Consider the following 19,207-nt stretch of genomic DNA (forward strand, 5'->3'; position numbering starts at 1 on the left):
ATATATGTAGTCAGACAAGTGATATAGGAACCCCAGGTGGTCAGACAAGTAGAATCTACCTTCAACAGAAGCAAATGTGTCAATAAAATAATGAAATAAAGCTAGAAAATGTAAAGTTAATATAGATTAAGCCATATGTGATCAGACAAGTGATATAGATATCTTATGTGGTCAAACAAGTAGATACACCGTCACCAGAAGTAAATGATTCAATAAAGTAAATAATGAAATAGAAGTAGAAAGTGTAAAATAGAAATAGATTAAGATCTATGTGGTCAGACAAGTGAAATGGGTATTGCAGGTAGTTAGACAAGTAGAATAGGAATAGTAGGAAATGAGAATAAAAGGAGATAAATTTCGATGAATAATGCGGTAGCTGGTCAGACCAGTGAATTATGAAACGTACGTGACTAGACAAGCGGTAGAATGTGCATAGATGGTAGTCAGACAAACTGAATAGGTAATACAGATTGTCAGACAAGTAGAACAGGAATGGTAAGATGTCAAGCGAATAAAATTGGAACTATACATGGTCAGACAAGTAGAACAGGTTATCAAACGAAGTAAATTGTTTCAAACTTCTGAAGTTATTATATTCTATGGAATATAAGCTAATATATTCGATATTAGCTTTGAACTAATAAAACACAAAATTATTAATGTTTAACCCAAATTCTTCGCGATATCTTTTTGTAATTATTATTATAAAAAATATGTATTTGATGAATTATATAAATTAAAGGTTTTTTTCTAAAAATCATCCGAAACAATTTATATCGGTTTCCAAGTTTGTTGTTCCAAAAAGTAAGGGATTCATCTAAATTCAGCACCCTTTACTTTTCTTTAGTGCAAATGCATAAAGGGTGGGACACGTCTCAGTTGCACCTTCGCATCGATCCAATCAGTATAAAACCGTGTTGGGTTCCGATGACGACAAAAACCGTTCCCAACGGTGCAGGCATCAGATGGGAAAGAGCAAATGAGTTTCTGGATTCCTACATCCCTAGAATCTTGATATTCTCAAGTGAGAATATCCTCAGTTCCCTGTATTCTTAGATTTCTACATTCTTAAATCAATAAATCATTTCTATATTCTTAGGATTTTGCATCATCAAATCTCTACACTTCTGGAGCTCTGTGTTTCTAGATTTTTATAATTCCAAATGCCTACTCTTCTAAATCTCTATGTTCCTATGTTTTCTCATTTTCAGATAGCTACACACGTATACATATATGACCAATACATGTATGATTATATCATATACACCATATAGACCATGTATAAACATGGTATAGTCCATGTATTTTAATATGTATGTTCACAAATTCCTATGTAATGATGATGTAGGGACATCCCACATGTCTACATTGCACATCTCTATATACCAAAACCTTACATCCCAAATCCCTCACGTCCCCAAATCTCCACATCCTCAACTCTCCATATTCCTAAATCTCTACATCCCGAAATCCCTCACGTCCCCAAATCTCTACATCCCCAAAACATTACAGTTCCAAATCTCTATACCCCCAAATCTCTGCACTCCCAAATCTCTACATCCCCAAATGTCCACATCCCCAACTCTCCATATTCTTAAACCTCTACATCCCGAAATCCCTCACGTCCCCAAATCTCTACATCCCCAAAACATTACAGTTCCAAATCTCTATACTCCCAAATCTCTGCACTCCCAAATATCTGCATCCCTAAATCTCCACATCCCCAACTCTCCATATTCCTAAATCTCTACATCCCGAAATCCCTCACGTCCCCAAATCTCTACATCCCCAAAACATTACAGTTCCAAATCTCTATACCCCCAAATCTCTGCACTCCCAAATCTCTACATCCCCAAATGTCCACATCCCCAACTCTCCATATTCCTAAATCTCTACATCCCGAAATCCCTCACGTCCCCAAATCTCTACATCCCCAAAACATTACAGTTCCAAATCTCTATACCCCCAAATCTCTGCACTCCCAAATCTCTACATCCCCAAATTTCCACATCTCCAACTATCTATATTCCTAAATCTCTATATCCCCAAATCTCTACACTCCAAAATTTCTACATCCCCAAATCCCTACGTCCTCAAATCCCTACATCCTCAAATCTCTACATCCCTAACTCTCTATGTTCCAAAATCTCCACATTTCGAAATTTCTACATCCCAAAATCTGCAGCTCATCAAATTCCTATAATCCAAATCCCTATATCTTGGATCTCCACGTCCCCAAATCCTAGACTGATAAAACTCCAAATTCCTATACGTATACTCAGATCCCATCATAGTCAGGTCCACCCTCAAATCTCTAAATCTGCAGCTCCTCCACAATTAAATCCCTCCATCCCAAATTTCATATATTCCTAATTCCAACATCCCTAGTCTCCCATACTCTCAATTCTCCACATCCGCGTTAATAAAAAGTCGATCCAGCACATCCATCGAACGTGGAAGAACGAGTTCCCAGCGTGGAAACGGTTATCGAGCAGCCTTTGTGCGCGAGAACAGGCATAAAATCCGTTCGACGAACGGTCAACGTGTGTCGCAGATTGTGTATAAATATCGTGCCACGGCCTACACGGCCGGGAAAGCGTCGATATCGGATGATTACGCGGTCAATTTCACCGATGGCCCGCGACACACCGAAGATATCCGATGACCCGACTGCGCAAACACTGCGGCCTGCTCTTGGAATTCGATTAACCTCGGCCCTATCGAATCGGATCTACGCCGTCGAAATTTCCGGGGCACGGCTTACTCCCTAGACACCATTTAACCCTTTGTGCGGAAAATCTTGCGCATGTTTTCCCCTATCTGTCGCGCACAATTTCCCACCCTGTATATGTTCGTTTATCCGGCACTTCGAGGGTGCTCGACTAATTTTCTACACGCCGCTTTTACATTCAATTTGCTGTTGTTTCTTTGTGTACCAAGTTTCTGGGGATATTTTACGATGGTAGCGTTACGTAGTTATCTTTATGGCGTGTTGAGGCACAGAAGAGAAATTGACTTAAGTAAATGTTTTGAGAGAGGATGAAAGGAAAATTTTATCTACGATGATATGGAATGGGGAAGAGTGTGGGGAGTTTCTTTAGGGAGATCGTTTCTTTGAGGAAGAGTCGATGACGTTTTTAGGAGAAGTTGAGAAATTTTGGAAAAGAGACGATTTGGGGATTTGGGAGTTTGGGGACTTCAGAATTTGGAGATTTGGGAGTTTAGGGATGTGAGAGGTTGAGAAATTTTGAATTTGGGGATTTGTAAATTTTAAGTTTAAGAATTTGAAAATTGTGGATTCTCTGAATTGGGGAATTATGAATTGGAGGTTTGGGAATTGGGAGATCTAGAAATTGGTGAATTATGAATTGGAGGTTTGAGAGATTTAGAAATTGGGGGATTTGAGAATTGAGGGTAAAAGAATTGTAGGTAATGGAATTGTAGGATTGGGAATTGGGGGATTTAGAAATTGAAGGATTTGAGAATTGGACAATTTAAGAATAGATTAATTTGAGAATTGGACAATTTGAGAATAGGTCAATTTGAGAATAGGTCAATTTGAGAATTGGACAATTTGAGAATTGGACAATTTGAGGATAGAACAATTTGAGAATTGGACAATTTGAGAATAGGATTTGTGAATAGATCAATTTCAAAATAGGACAATTTGATAAATGAGAGATTTGGAGTTTGGGGTTTGAGAATCAGGGTTGTGAATTTGGCAAAAGTTTCTAGTAAAATCTGACATATTTAGAAAGAGAGACAATTATTATTATTTTAATATTAGAACATATATTCTTAAATTTTTTAATTTTTCTAGATTCTCCAGTTGCATCCTTAAATCTTTACACCCTCAGATGTTTCCAAATTATATTCCTGAATCATCGCATCTTCAAAATCCTACATTTCCACATCATGCATACTATTGATGTATTATAGCTATGGAACCCCCCTTACACTATTTTCGCCCTAAAAACACACATCGTCCACTGCCACATAAAATACTCCACAATAGTTCCAAGAGATGCATGTCGAAGCATGACATTTCTACATTAACTATATCATTATTTTTTGTCGCAGCGCAAAAGTTGGTTAAACAAATTTATCCTAGGAAATAACGTACAGCACGCAATTGTTATAGCAGAGAAGAGAAAGCGATAAAATGGGACGACACGAATGCAATGCAGTTAGATTGCAATGGAGGAGCTCGAATGCCTTTGCTTTTAGCAATCCGAAAGCACGATAACTACTTTAGCGTGGAAACTTTGCAACGTGCGACCTGTTCGAGCTCGCCCATTATTTAATGTCCTTCCGCGAAATTGTCGTGCATGGTTAATTGGAAAATTTCCTGAGTGGTTTTCCGAGCTAATAGTTGCCGGTGGTTTTGGACGTCTCTTGGAAATTATAATTGCTCGCTGCAATACGAAACGGAGAAACTCTTGAACTGTTGAAAAATGATTAACCGGTTGGTTAGATGATCTTAAATTCCTGGGATGATCTTACACTTTCTTATAATGATCCTTCTTATAAGGATCCTAAACTTTAATTCTTAGGATCTAAAACTTCCATTCTTAAGATCTAAAACTTTCATTCTTTTGATGATCTTAAAATTTAATTCTTACGATGATTTAAACTTAAACTCTAAAACGCAGACCATTGTTAGAATTTAAGAAACTTAGAACTAAATGTCCCCATTGAAAGGATTAATCTAAATTTTTCACCCACGTAAATAACTCATTCCATCAAAACGTGCAGGGAATAGCTTTGTCAACGAAAAATCAATCTCTAATTCAATTTTTCGTTTACGTACGCATCTTTGAATCCTTTCAGTGATAAAAATTGAACACACTGGAAAGACCAGTCAGCGAGTTGATCGACTCTTTTATTCCGATTATCTCCATCGCGATTCGTATCCATGCCGGATCGAACTCGTTGCTTGCAACTCATTCGTTTTATTACGGGGATCAAAATGGCCGTATTGGCGTTGAAACGACGCTCGTAACGTTATAATGTCACTATGTTACGGCGAGTTGAATACGGTGAGGCAATGTAGCAACGAACGGAAGCAAACACAAACCGACGACGACACGTGGTCTATCGTAAATCTACTTCAACCTTATCGGAACTGTGTATCTAAGTAGTTTCCGCTATCGAAAACTATCAACGCTTTTGCATAATTTTCGATCAGTAGGATCATAAAATTTTGTTATTTTTTCTGCCGATGTGATCGCGGTTTGATTTCCGAGAAACATTAGTAGGAAGAGTTTACTGTTTTATATTGGGGGTGGACAGTGCGAGGGTACTCGCGGGCGTTGATCTATAGTGCATTTATCAAGCATTCGAGATTTTAGTTTCTGGATTTTTTAGATTTTTTGTTTTTCGATACCTTGATTTCTCTATTTATTAATTTTGTGAATTTTCAATTTTCAAATTTTCCAACTTTCCAATTTACTAATTTACTGATTTACTAATTTAGTAATTAACCAATTCACCAATTCACCAATCCACCAATCCACCAATCCACCAATCCACCAATCCACCAATCCACCAATCCACCAATCCACCAATCCACCAATCCACCAATCCACCAATCCACCAATCCACCAATCCACCAATCCACCAATCCACCAATCCACCAATCCACCAATCCACCAATCCACCAATCCACCAATCCACCAATCCACCAATCCACCAATCCACCAATCCATCAATCCACCAATCCACCAATCCACCAATCCACCAATCCACCAATCCCCCACTCCACCAATCCACCAATCCACCAATGCACCAATCCACCAATCCCCCACTCCACCAATCCACCAATCCACCAATGCACCAATCCACCAATCCCCCACTCCACCAATCCATCAAACCACCAATCCACCAATCCACCAATCCACCAATCTACAAATTTATTACCCCACCATCTTCTCAATTTACTAATTCCCAAATTCCCAAATCACCAAATATCTTCCAAACTGCTAAAGCTTTAAACTACCAATTTCCAAATTTGGTACAATAAAAGTTTAAATCGTATAAAACTAAAAAATTTTGTAATGTTTTATCCTGGTTATGTTTACTATCGCTTTAAACTTTCAACGTGTAGCCACAGTTAGCACAATTGATTCCACAATTAGGTGCTCGTAGAAAGCAATTGCACCGTTTTATGATTTCAACGGAATAAATAATTCATATCTATAACTTATTTATAGGAGCAGTTACGATCGGAACATAGATGTTATCTTATGTAGGACGATTTTTATAGCCGTGATAACCGTATAAAACACGAACCTATTCTACGTCAACATTCGTAATATCACGTTGAATTTCACATACGCACATTATGAAAACATGTCCGTTAATCTTTAATCATTTACAACTGTTTCTATCTCCGACCTAATTCTAATTCTTAAATATTTGTCTATTGTATATCTTACGTATAAGTTTGTTTAATTTTTTATCAACAATTACCTCTCTCATATTTTGAAACCCTTAAACGCTTTGATAAATCTATTGAAAATAAGTTTCATAGCTGAAAAATGTTCAGTTGCGAAATAGTTGATACGGTCGATCTATTTGATTGACGTAGAAGATAGAAGTTTTGCAAAATACCTTTTCAATATTACTATTTTCGAGAGAGAAGTACTTTACACCCAGCAATTCCGTGGTTGATGAAAGTAAGTGGGTCCTTTTGTGTGCAAACGAGTGCTCGGAAGTGTGCACACAAAAGACACCCACGCGATCATCTCACAGTTAAAAGCACACTGTTCAACATTGTTGATTCACGGTGAATCGTTTGTTTATCGCCGACCAACAATACAGAGTGTTTCGAAAGAGGTGTTGAAAAATTGCCAACTTCATAAACTGGAAAGTAACAAAAAGCTCCGCAAACAGTGTTCCCGCGAGCAAAAAGAAATGCCTTAAAAATATGCAAACGAAAGACCATATTTAATCTCGTCGACGCAGGAACGAATTTTAATTAACATCGAGTTGCAGAACCTTTCATGATACTTTAAGCGTTCCGTGCGGTTTGAATGAATACAAATTTCAGCTCGTCCGCGATATTTTCAGTTTACCAAGTAACGCGATTGCTTTTCATCGGTTTTTGCCTCGTGTCTTTCGCTCTGAAACACGGACGATTCTTTGCCTGATCTTCACCCGTTGCCGGGGAAATTATGAAAGTATGAAATTACGTTGGCCGCGTAAATAACAAAAGTTCCAGTGGATGGGGAATCGGAAACTTTATTTGCCAGACTTCGAGTCGCCGGAGTTTTTCCCTTGGCTCGGCTATAAATGGAAGATCGCTTTGACTCGGCGAAAGAATTATACGAGAGACCCGGCTAGAACGGAAATTGTGATTTACTTTTCGCTGCTCGGTTATCGAAAGGTTGTGGAAAACTTCGTAACGAAAATACTGGCGAACTTCGGAACCCGGTTGCTCTTATTAAAATGAACATTTCAATTCCTGTCCGGAAAATTGTTTTCACGTATACATTATCGAAAATTTTGTTTGGTATGAAATTTACCATTTTAGAATTATTTTGGAACAATTAGAATACTGTTGGGTAACTAAATTGTAGGAACGAGTATTTTTTTAGTGTGCACTTTTGGGAGTTTATTATTTACTGTGTTAGTCGTAAACTATATTTTAATAAGGAGGAAGTGCTTTATGGAGAGTAATTTTAACAGTAGCGTGATATTTGCACAGCGATGTGCTTGAAAAGAGGGTGAGCAAAGTGGCGACTCGCAGTCTGCGGGAAACCGATGGATTTCTACAGGGCGTTTCAAAATGTGTGGCATAATTAGACCACAGTGATTTTACCTTGCAAAATGGGTACAAAATAAAAATAAGCAATATTTCGTATTTGTCAAAAAGTTATACTGCTCCTTTCAATAGACTTGACGTAACTTAATTACAGAAGTACTCTTTTTTATCTAACTTTTGAAAGAAACTAAAGAAAGTGTATACTTCTAATTAAATTTCATTAATTCAGTCGAGTGATGTCAACTGATACTGGACCACCAATTTTGGTGAACTCTGTAGTTCTTGGTGTAGTACCGTACTCTCTCACAATGTATGAATGAATGTGCATATTTGCCTGGTGACGAAATAAAACCAGAAATACCACACAAAATCGAGACGTGCTTCAACGTTCAATTGGTTATTGAACGCGACCAAATTAATGTGACCTGGAAATTTTTTCAAACTCTATTAGTGCGTAACAAATTATCGTATCGTACATACACATTTCCTTACTGATATTCACAACAATATCTGTATTAAAAATTCTATCTTATTTTGTTTTTTAAAATTTATTTTACATTTGATTAGTTTTTTACTCGTTTCAATCTTTTCCTACCTGAGTAAATTCTGTAAATCATTTATAATAAGTAAAACACGTAGACCAAGAAACAAAATATGTACACTTAAATTGTTAAAATATATAACTAATTTTTAAATTTATTTTACACTTGATTAGTGCTTTACTCGTTTCAATCTTTCACTACCTGAGTAAATTTTATAAATCATTTATAACGAGTAAAACACGTAGACCAAGAAACAAAACATGATCACTTAAATTGTTAAAATATATAACTAAAATATATAATTTGCATAAATATAGTGAACGAAAAGTTAGAGTTTGGTTTCTTAATTTGTGAGTTGGTAGAGGAAAATGTCTGGAGGTGATATTATCGGGCGCAACAGCGTTATTGAACGAGGGTTTAATAAAGTAGGTTGTATCGAGTTTATCGTTCCTTTTAAAGGGAAAAATATGAGAAAAAGAATCCTCCTCTCAGATTCATCGTTAGTCCCTCAGTTTTATTGAGCAAAATCGTGGTGAAAGGGAGCCATTGAACAAAGCAGGAAAAGATAATAGCGTTGTCGGCCTGCCAAAAACTGCTGTTCCAGCTTTCAAAGAGGCTCTTGCTTAAGGGGGTCTCACAGTTAAATGACTTGTCGTGCAAACAGTGTGAATAATACAACTCAGATCCTTTACTATTTCTACATATTTCAACAACTGCTCTTACTTCCACCATGTTTAACCAACTCAGAATTAAACTGATTCTTATTGTAACCAAAAATTATCTCAAACTTCAAATTCAGAATTGCCACATTAAAACTTTTATTTCGTGTTTAAATTGAGAATAAAATCGCAGCGGGACTTTAATGAACGTCGCTTGAATTTTCTTGAATGAACCATGTAATGGGGTCAATCGACAACGCCCAACTACATTTGCCCTCCAAAGATTCGAGTTGCTGTGATAGGAAATTCCCATCGGCTTTACGGTGTCCCACGGGGATCAATTTAGTTACCACAGTGTAATCAATTTCTCCTCGAATCAGAACTCGAATCGTGGCTTCTAATTGTGACGGCACGCGAATTAATCCGAAACACTTCTTATCCTTAATACCCTTCTAATGTTACTTCTACTTTAACCGTGTTCTAAATATAGAATGCTGGAAATAGAAAACCTTAAAGCATCCAAGAAACGAGGAGCAAATAAGACGAATGCAGGAATTATTGCCTCGTACTTTTTTCGCAGGTCCAAAACCATTACGTAACTTCAAGTCGTAAATTTTTCTTGATGGTACAATTCGTTTATTATTTCAAAGTATTAGTCAGTGTACATTGTCAAATTTTTGTCATATTTTTGTATCGGAGATTGAAAGTATTGTAGGCTCTAAATTGATTTGAACAAGACAGTATTGTCGTACATAATACAGTTATTAAGTAACATATGTAGATACATATGTTATTTACTTACTTTTTGAAAATATTTTGTTTACGCACTTATGAAAAATCAGGGTTAAAACTCCTTTTACAGTATATAATAGTGTCAGTAGGTTCATTTAATTTTTGGGAAGATTATGAGGGTGAAAATACCGATAAGATTGTTTCGTTAGATGTAAATCGACTTTTGTATGGGATGCGTGAGGGAGGCCACTTGTGAGGCCAAGCAAGGACGCAAGCATCGATTCTGACCTAACCACCTCCACCCTAGTTTCAAGCCTAACTCCAACAACTCACCCCGTTTCCACTTTCAACCTGCTCTTATCCCTCCCCTCCTTAGACCGACTATGAACCCTCCAGCTTTCTTTCTTCGTACACTAGATATTCGGGGTCATCTACTCTTAAATCGAACGCAATGATGTTTCCATGTCCTCGACTCCTTCCTGTTCACAATTTCGAAACGAATTTACTGCGATTTGAATTGCGATGCTTATCAATTATGGAGACCTACATAATGTGATAATTTTGTATCGTAGGTTTGAATCTGATTTGAAATATTGGATTAGAACTGTAAATGTTAGATTATTGGATTAACTGTTTAAATATTAGATTAAATACTGGGTTATTAAACTGATCAAATATTAAACTAAATAGTGTATACTGGTTAAATATTGTGCTGTTTAAATATTAGATTAAGTGCGAGATTAATAACTTCTATAAATTCAACAATTGACAAATAGTCCTACGTTAAATTTTAATTAATATTCGATTGTTTGTAACATTGTTTTTAAGTGATGAGAAAATTTCATCACCTCAAATCTAAGCGCAGTTTATTAGCACCTTAACACGTGATGTGTTTCCACAGTGGAAATGCATGTGTATAGTCAGACACTTTATAATAGCATTAAACGCTGCAGTAAAAACGATTGTGTGTAATACGACACGCTATAATTGTATTTATTCAGAATACGAGCATTTTATCCTCTGGATTAAGCGTTCTATTTGCCTTATGAAATTAATTTACTGATGGTGCTTAGAATTTTCTTCAATTTCCTTCCTTCCAATTACTGTAATGGATTGCATTAAACTTCTTTTAGTATTTGTCCGTGCTAATTGCTGATACTTTAATAGACGTTTATGAACATTAATTAATAGTTTATTAATATATTGTAGACATTTATTACTGATATATTAGTAGATAATTATGGACACTAATTACTGGTACAGAGATGCTAGTTATTGGTGATTTTCATTGAATTCAATGTATTAAACTGTAATTTAATTTTTTATATATTCATCTATTTAATTTCCAATTAATCTCAGTGCCAATTTCAATTAATTACCCCCATTTAGTTCATTAATACCAAAATATATTTTTACTCTTCTTTTTCTCGTTATGATATTAAACTTAATTTATAATTCTGATAATCAATATGTTAACAGTCTCAATTATGAAGCTGATAGTTCAAAGTGAATTTATTTTAACAAGATTTATATTATAAAAGTTGTAAAGAGAAAGTCTTCGAATTAAATTTAGTAAATTTACAATTTTATTCAAAAAAAAATATTCGTGAAAAATAAATTTCATCAGCTTCGTTACTCAAGAAAATTTTAATGATTCCCGAGTAAGCTCACTCGAGTATAGCTCTCTTGCAGTTGTAAAGATACCCATACATGTTCCCAATATCGTAATCGATAAAATACGGATTTTAATACGCGAAATTGCTCGTTAGCGTTATGCGATCGATAATGCTGTCCCCGTTGGGTGTTAGAGCGGCCTCGGTTCTGGCAACCTGCTTATACCATCTTACATCGACAGACTCTTATAAAGTTTTCTTCGTGTATAACCCCCTGGAAATATTACAGAAATTAGTGTAACGACATCAGAAAATATTTTGCTCAAAATTTGCTTCTTACGAAGGTAATAAACTCCTCGTAAAATCTTTAACTGAGCCACAGACTGCCTTACCATAAAATTGTAAATAAAGTAAAAAAGGGAGCAAAGGATAAAATATAAGAGACTATACTTATAGATTTTTTATTTCAATTCAATAGTTTAATCTTAACAAGCTATGTAATTAGAAAGAGTTAAGAGTTAAGTCAAGTATTGTGAAGAGTTAAGAGTGGTTTATCCATTTTGCTGTTATTGCAGTCATCATTATATCAGTTTTGTAGTTATTTCAATTAAAGCGTTGAAAATGTGTAGAAGTTAGCATCACATCGATAAAGCAATAAAGATCGAAAATTTCCTGAGCTCACTAATTAACGTCGATGCCGGTGTTTCAGAAACTTGAGCAAGATGATGACGACGAGTATCTCGACTCCCCCTGGGCCGACGGCAGCAGTCTGAAGCGGCACTTTCAAGGTCTGAACAACATCTCATGGAAACCGCACTAAGCGGCCCGACAACGGGAACGAAGAGAAGAAAGAGAGAACTCGATCCACGTAGCTGATTAAAATTACCGACCGAACAGCCGATATTCTCTCACCCGACTACCAAACATGGCTACCAGAGAACGTCTGATTAGCGCAAAACGTCAAAAGATGATTCCACGAAGTGAACCAGAGATGCACGATGCTCAACTTCTCTCGAAGCGATCGCCCACGAAATTTGTCTCGAAAGAGAAAACGCTAGGGAAGAAAGATCGGTCACGCGTTCTACCACCGACACCCGTAATTCGACCCTTGGTAACAGTATACGATCCCGAGCATGCGAAACGTTATCTCTGCAAGCGTGTATATTGACAGAGAGATATTATGGTAACGAGATTGGTGCTTAACCAGCCAGTCCATGTTTTTGTTTCGATACTGGACCAATTTAGCGTAGTTGGTTTTGCACAGAATGCAGGGAGAAATGTTGCCTCGAGGATTCCTCCATCGCCATACTTAAACGAATTCGGTGTACATTTTCTACTTGTCATTCGTAACGAGCTCAGAGCCGGGTAGAGCGCAGTGGTAGAACGTTTGCCAGGGAAATATCGAACGGACGGCCATTTGCGTCCATGATTTCGAAGGAACAAAAAAGAGTGATCCAGAGTGCCGGTTCACGCGACGAACAACGCTTGAACACGCAATCACGCTGTCGCATAACTGTCCCCAACACTGTGTACGCGATAATTATTATCCGATAGAGTATATAACGATATTTTGTGACGGACTTTTTTCTACTCGATAACCGCCCGAGCGCGCGAGCGCCACCTCTCAACTTCTCCGTCGATCGATTAATCCTTTGGCGACCTTTTCCTGATCGATCCTGCCGATTAGAACGGATATCATTGGCGAGGATCCAGCGAGGAAATATTGTATTTGGCCGATATTCCGCCACCTTTGGAGGCTCGTCAAAAAAGAAGAGTGCTTCCGAAACATCGCGAACGAATTTCCAACTCGATGCAAACGAGACTTGGATCCTTCTCGGAATTATTCAACCCCTTCTCGAGGGGTTTAAACTCTTCCTCCATTCGTGGAGAACTCTTGTATCGTGGTTATTGACATCCTTGATATTCTTGTGAGTTTTCTTCCTCTGTTTCGTTCAATGTTTAACTATTTCGAGAAGAGATCTGTTCGATTTTGGTTTGTAATTCGAATTGTAAACTTCATTTGATTAATTAGAAAATGAGAGGTGAATTGGGTAAAATCTGTAGCGAAAGATAACAAACTGTACCCATAACACGTTGATTATCATACTGAAAATTGTAGAGTAGCCTTATCACATATGGCCACTTTCATTATGATAGTCAACTTGTTAATGCAAAATTAGTGCTAACATCATGAAAAAGAAAATTTGCTCGTTTACTCAAGATCATTTGAGAAACCTTGCGAATATTTCTAATTTCTTCATTTCACTACCTTGTGGTCCACAAATGTGTCCACATCTAAGCTTCTCTCGGTTACAAATTATCCAAATAAAATTTATTATACGAATTATCCAATTTAAACTGAGAGTCTAGTTTTCCTGAACTCTCTCAAGATAGTCTAAAATTCCAGGTTGCTAGGTTTACAATCAGGTGTCCTTTAGATTATAAAATAAATATCCCTGCAATTGTATCGTTAAAAGAGCTAACCAAGTCGAAAAGTATCTCGAAGTCAAGATCGTAAAGAATTGTCCCACAATTTGTTCTCGGACGTTTCGAAAGCACCCAGTAAAGATCGATTTTCGATTACAACGAGGCACACCGTTTTCTCCGTGCAATTTGTGTAACCATGCTGAGAAAAGTGTCCTCCTGAATACAAAGTAGAAGAGAACGAGCTATTTCACGCCTGCACGACGAACGTCAATGTCGATCGCTGAGAAACAGTACATAGAAACTCACCTCCTTGCTCGGTTTCGAGCAAAAAAGCATTCCTGCCGTAAGCACACGCGCTCGCATAATTTACTCACACGCGTACGCGAAAAGACTATTACATGCACAATAAGTTCACTCTGGTTCACTCGTCGAAACGGATGAAATGAAGGAACTGGAACGACGAACAACGGAGGCTGAACGGCGAAATATCGCGAGAGATATGGTCGCGTTACTCAAGTGGACTAAAGCTTAAAACGAGTAAATTAATGAATTAAGAGTACCGTTACCAGTTAACAAGTATTAATAAGTTAATCTGCTTGCTGTGTGATCATGACGCATCCGAGAAACGCCACTCCACGTGCATCGTAGAGTACACACTGTATCAAACACTGACACACACATACACACACACACGTCCGTTTCATCGTGTCTGGGACACACGCTTCCGGTCAGGTATATTCGATACGATTGACGGGTATTCGGGTTATTAGTGAATTTATAATTGCGCTTCGAGTAACACCCCCATCACAGATACATTTGTAAAACATCGAGCAATGTAATTTTTAGGGGGTTGTTTGGTGTTGGAATTTTTACGAGGACTGATTTGTATTGCGCATACAATTGTTATGGGGACAAATTTTTTGGGGATGAAATATAATTTCGGAAGAAAATTTAATTTTGTGAATCGCATAGTCATATTTTAATTATACTACACCTTTCGACAAATATCTGATTCAAATTCCATAATAATGGAGTGTTAAATGTGATGTGGTACTGTGAATATAATTTTGAACAAAAATTTTACAATTTCAATTTATGTACTGCAGCAAAGTTCAGAGTTTATCAGTAAATTTCTATATTTACACATATGTTGTCAGCAGTTAAAATAAATAATAATTGAATCAGAAATAATATTCCATTAAAATAACAAGTTGATAAAAATATTCGACTAAAATGATGCAGAAATTTAACTAAAAAAATACAAAGTATCAAAGACGATACAAAAATGATGAAAATTCCTATACCAAAAATGAGACAACTATTACAAATAATCGCTCAAGTTGAAAAAGTAACATGCAACTAAAATAACAAAAAAAGATTGTACGAAAATTATGTAGCAATTTGATGAATACTATAAATCAGTCCTCGCTCAAAAACACATTGTGACACAACGATACATCGTTTCGGAAGAGTAGAATTTTTCAAAGTCTAGCCGGGTCAAGTTTGTCAATAAGAATAAATAAAAAAGCGATCATTTCCGCTTCGGATCTATTGAATAATGGAGAACACTGTCAGACGCCGCACGCAACATTTTGAAATATAGAATTCGAGGCGATTGTGAGCTCAAGGAAAACTCACCCCTGCGATTACGTGGGGCAGAACAGGGTGCCAGTTGCGCAGAGGGTGAAACAAGTAACAGTGGTTTTTTCGCGGCCACGTTGCTGCGCTTGAATCGATACGAGTGGCGCAGGACGGGCAAACCTTCACCCCTGAGATCGATGGCAAAAACTGATGCCAAAAGAAATTGGTTTTATCAGAAGATTCTCTTGAATGTAAATTAACTCATTTTATATTCCTTCTTTTTCGTTCCTTCGCGCCTGCAACTTCCTCTTCACAACTAAAGAGATAAGGAAGTTCAATTTTTATTTACAGTACTGCAAAGTTTATAAACTGTACTAACTGAAAAAAGGTTATTAATATAGAAGATATAAAGGATATTAATACTTTATAAAAATAATTAAAGTTGATACACTTTGTGAATCAAAATCTTAAATCGGTGAAAGCTGTTGCTGAAAGAAATTAATTAGAAAATTCTTTAGAAAATTTTGCAAAATATTTGAAATTCCAGAAATTCAGATTTTTTGCACCCTCATCTTTCCTTCAAAGAGTAAAAAAAAAGTTCTTGCTGTAATTTTTTGATTAAAAAATTGTACATGCAAATATTGTGAAAAAGTAAAAGAAATATGTAGTATGAAACGATTAAGTAAATTGTGAAATAGTTTGATGCACTTGGTTGATTAAAATCATTTATCGTTGAATGGCAAGAACTTTCTGGGTTACTTGTATATTGAACTTCAAGTTTATGTTGAATGGTGGAATATCGATCAAACAAGCAGTCCATTGCTCGAAATTCGATACATTTCGTAGAGTTTGCGATCGATCTCCGAAAGAAGGTAAAGGTAATTGTAAGTCGTGTAAGAATTTGCACGAGAAGCAATTACTTTGGTGCTTGACCCGAAAACCAATTATAGGGAATATTGCATCGAAAATTCGAAGGGATTCTCATTCGATTCGAACTCCCGTCATTTTGCAATTTGCGATCCGTTTCACGTACAAAACAACACACACGTACACGTACACACATTTGTGACACCGATCCACGTGTGCACACTCGCACGGATACACGAAAAACACGTACACTATGGAAAGAAATAATAATTGAATTGTTTTTATGAATTAAGAACAAGTTGTCTGTGATCTACAATAATTAAAAGAATATTTAATAAGTATTAACGTAATAAATGCATAATTGACATGTCGAGAATGTCGAACGAATCGGTTTAGGGAATAATACTAAATAATTAATAACGATAATTAAAATTTGAAGGGAAAGGAAACGGGAAGAGAAACGATCAAATATACGTTGGAAGTCGCGATAAGGATAGAGCAATACCGTAAAAATATAAAAGAAATGAAATGGAAAATGATAGATAAAACGATTATCGCATTAACGACGTTGTCGCAAAGGAATTCTAGAGAAGAGGTATATTATTATAAAATACATATATAAACATTAAATAATAAAGAATAGAGATTTGAAATGGAGCACGCCACGTCTAAATATGTAATCGCTGTTGTTAATCAGTAATTCGCGATGTAAACGGAGAAAAAAAACCAAATGTGCGTGCTGCGTTCGAAGTACCGATTAAAATACCAAAAAAAAATTATATGAATAAAAATAAATATATAAATAAATAAATATATATATGGCACTTGACCGTCGCGGCTAAAAAGTACATAGGATAGATAGATTTATAGAAGCGCAAAAAGATAAAAAAAAAACACCAAAAATCGTTCCTTCCACCCGCTCCGGCCGTGTATTTGATTATCGATTTTAAAAATATATCGCATCTCATGTGAAGTCGAAGAAAAGCTCCGCGAACTTGTAAACGCACCTCAGAATGCAATTTAGTATGAAATTTTACCGATGCAAGATAGAGAAGCGAGAGAGAGAGGGTGAGAAAGAAATAAAAAGACGAAACAGATACGAGAGAATCGAGCAGGATAAAAGAACGAAGAAAGAAAAAAAAAATGAATAAAAAATGGATATAAAAAATGCCACAATCACCGAGTAATAAGTTGTTCAACGAGCGTTGCGAAAGATGTTCGAGATAATTTTTGTACAGTTTTGGCACACACGAGAACGTGCAACATCGTCGTCTTTATATTTATGTACAACATTTAATTATTATAAATTTTCGATATTATTACAAACTATGATCGATTTCGTGTGAAAGTGTATATGGCTTTTTCTGCGGTTAACAATAAAATGTTGTCAAAGCTTTTTCACGAGATATATATACATACATAATTTCACTGAAACAATCGAATTATCTTTGATTGTCTTTCCTTTTCTCCTTTATTTAGAATCAATTGTGCGATTTTCCTCGATGCATGAAACTTTTAAGTTTTAAGTATTTTGGAACTTTTTCTGAACATTACAAAATGTATCTGGATATTTTATAAATTTCTAAATTGCCACATTTATTAATTTTAATGTTTGAAGCTCGTATGTTTCTGAATTCCTGAATTTTGTATCTTGAAGATCATAAATTTGCATTCCTACATTTTTAAATTAAAAATTCAAATTTCCAAACTATTAATAGCCTTAAACTTCTAAATTTATTCTCTCACAAATTACCAGATTTCCAAATTATTAAGAAACCATATTACCAGATTCCAACATTTGCAAACACTCTAATTCTAAAACTGCTAAATTTCTACATTCACAAATTAGTTCCTCAAATAATAAAATTATCAAATTTATAAATTCCTGAATTTTCAATTCCTCAACTCCTTAGATTCTCAACCTTTCCAATTCCCTACTCTACAAATTCAAAAATTTCTTATAATTTGTAGATGAAGTTAATCAGAAGGTACTAACTAGAAATTAATAGAGTAAAATCTTCCAGCTTACAATTACAAAAACATCTATCAAAGACAATACAATCTTTCAATAAAATCCCTTTCATAATATACTATTTCCTGAAAAAAAACTTCACGAACACATATCGAATATAAAAAAAAATTTTGTTACCAATGAATAATAATGTAGAAAACTGCAGGAAAAAATATTAATGATACCTACTTTAACTACAAAGGATAACACAGTATGTACCACACACTATCTGACATACCGATGTTATTGGAACTTCCTTTTTATCATGCAGCCATTTTGTTACTATTACTTTAAAAATTACATATTACATCACAGAAAATGGCATAGAGCTTCTCACATTAGAAAATAAATAAAATATAATAGTAAACCCAGATCATAGGTTTTAGTTTGATATCTTTTCCTAAAGTTCATCTTCCGAAAAATCTTTAGAGAACAATATCGATTACCAGGTCACACCACGTGGCTGCGATAGTGACCCACCCTATCCCAGCCACCCCCCATTTACAACTCCCTCAATTATCGGAGGGATAAATGAGTTCTGACTCTACTTAGCCTGTTAGCTCGCGAAAATATATAAGTTCCTTATAACATAGCAAAGAGCTTGTAACATACTTACAAGTTTCTTAAAACCAACTTATAGCACGTAAGCACACCAGACAACTTAAAACTAGCTTATTCTAAGCGCCGTGTACCTCTCATTCTAAGATTGCTCTCGTATAATCTATAACAATGTGAAAAAGCAAGGGGTAGAAGAAAGTTAGAGCAACTTTCTACTAGAAGACAAGAAAGTTAAGAGAACTTTCTACTGAGGTGTGGATCAGTATTTTTCGTCTAGTGAACCTCGCCCTCCAGGGTCAAAGGGTAGTCGCATGACTTACGTGAACCACGAGACCCAATTGAACCAAATATACTGGCAAGAACTAGTGGCAACACTTACTTGCGAAACACTCGATAAATAGGTCGAATGTTTAACATTTGCGTGCACACACTGTGCTTGTAAACAATAAAAT

General features: G+C 36.0%; 1 protein-coding gene across 2 annotated transcripts in view; it reads left to right on the plus strand.

The window, feature by feature from the left end:
• LOC100877896 (cilia- and flagella-associated protein 298) overlaps positions 1-17,582 on the plus strand; it is a 119,627-nt gene extending 102,045 nt beyond the window's left edge. For both annotated transcript variants that reach the window (XM_076535701.1, XM_076535700.1), the window contains one exon: positions 12,021-17,582. In XM_076535701.1, the coding sequence (XP_076391816.1) occupies positions 12,021-12,131 (111 nt within the window). In that variant the 3' untranslated portion in view covers positions 12,132-17,582. The remainder of the gene's footprint in view (positions 1-12,020) is intronic.
• The last annotated feature ends 1,625 nt before the right edge of the window (positions 17,583-19,207 follow it).

This window comes from Megachile rotundata, chromosome 9, assembly GCF_050947335.1.
Source record: "Megachile rotundata isolate GNS110a chromosome 9, iyMegRotu1, whole genome shotgun sequence".
Taxonomy (NCBI): domain Eukaryota; kingdom Metazoa; phylum Arthropoda; class Insecta; order Hymenoptera; family Megachilidae; genus Megachile; species Megachile rotundata.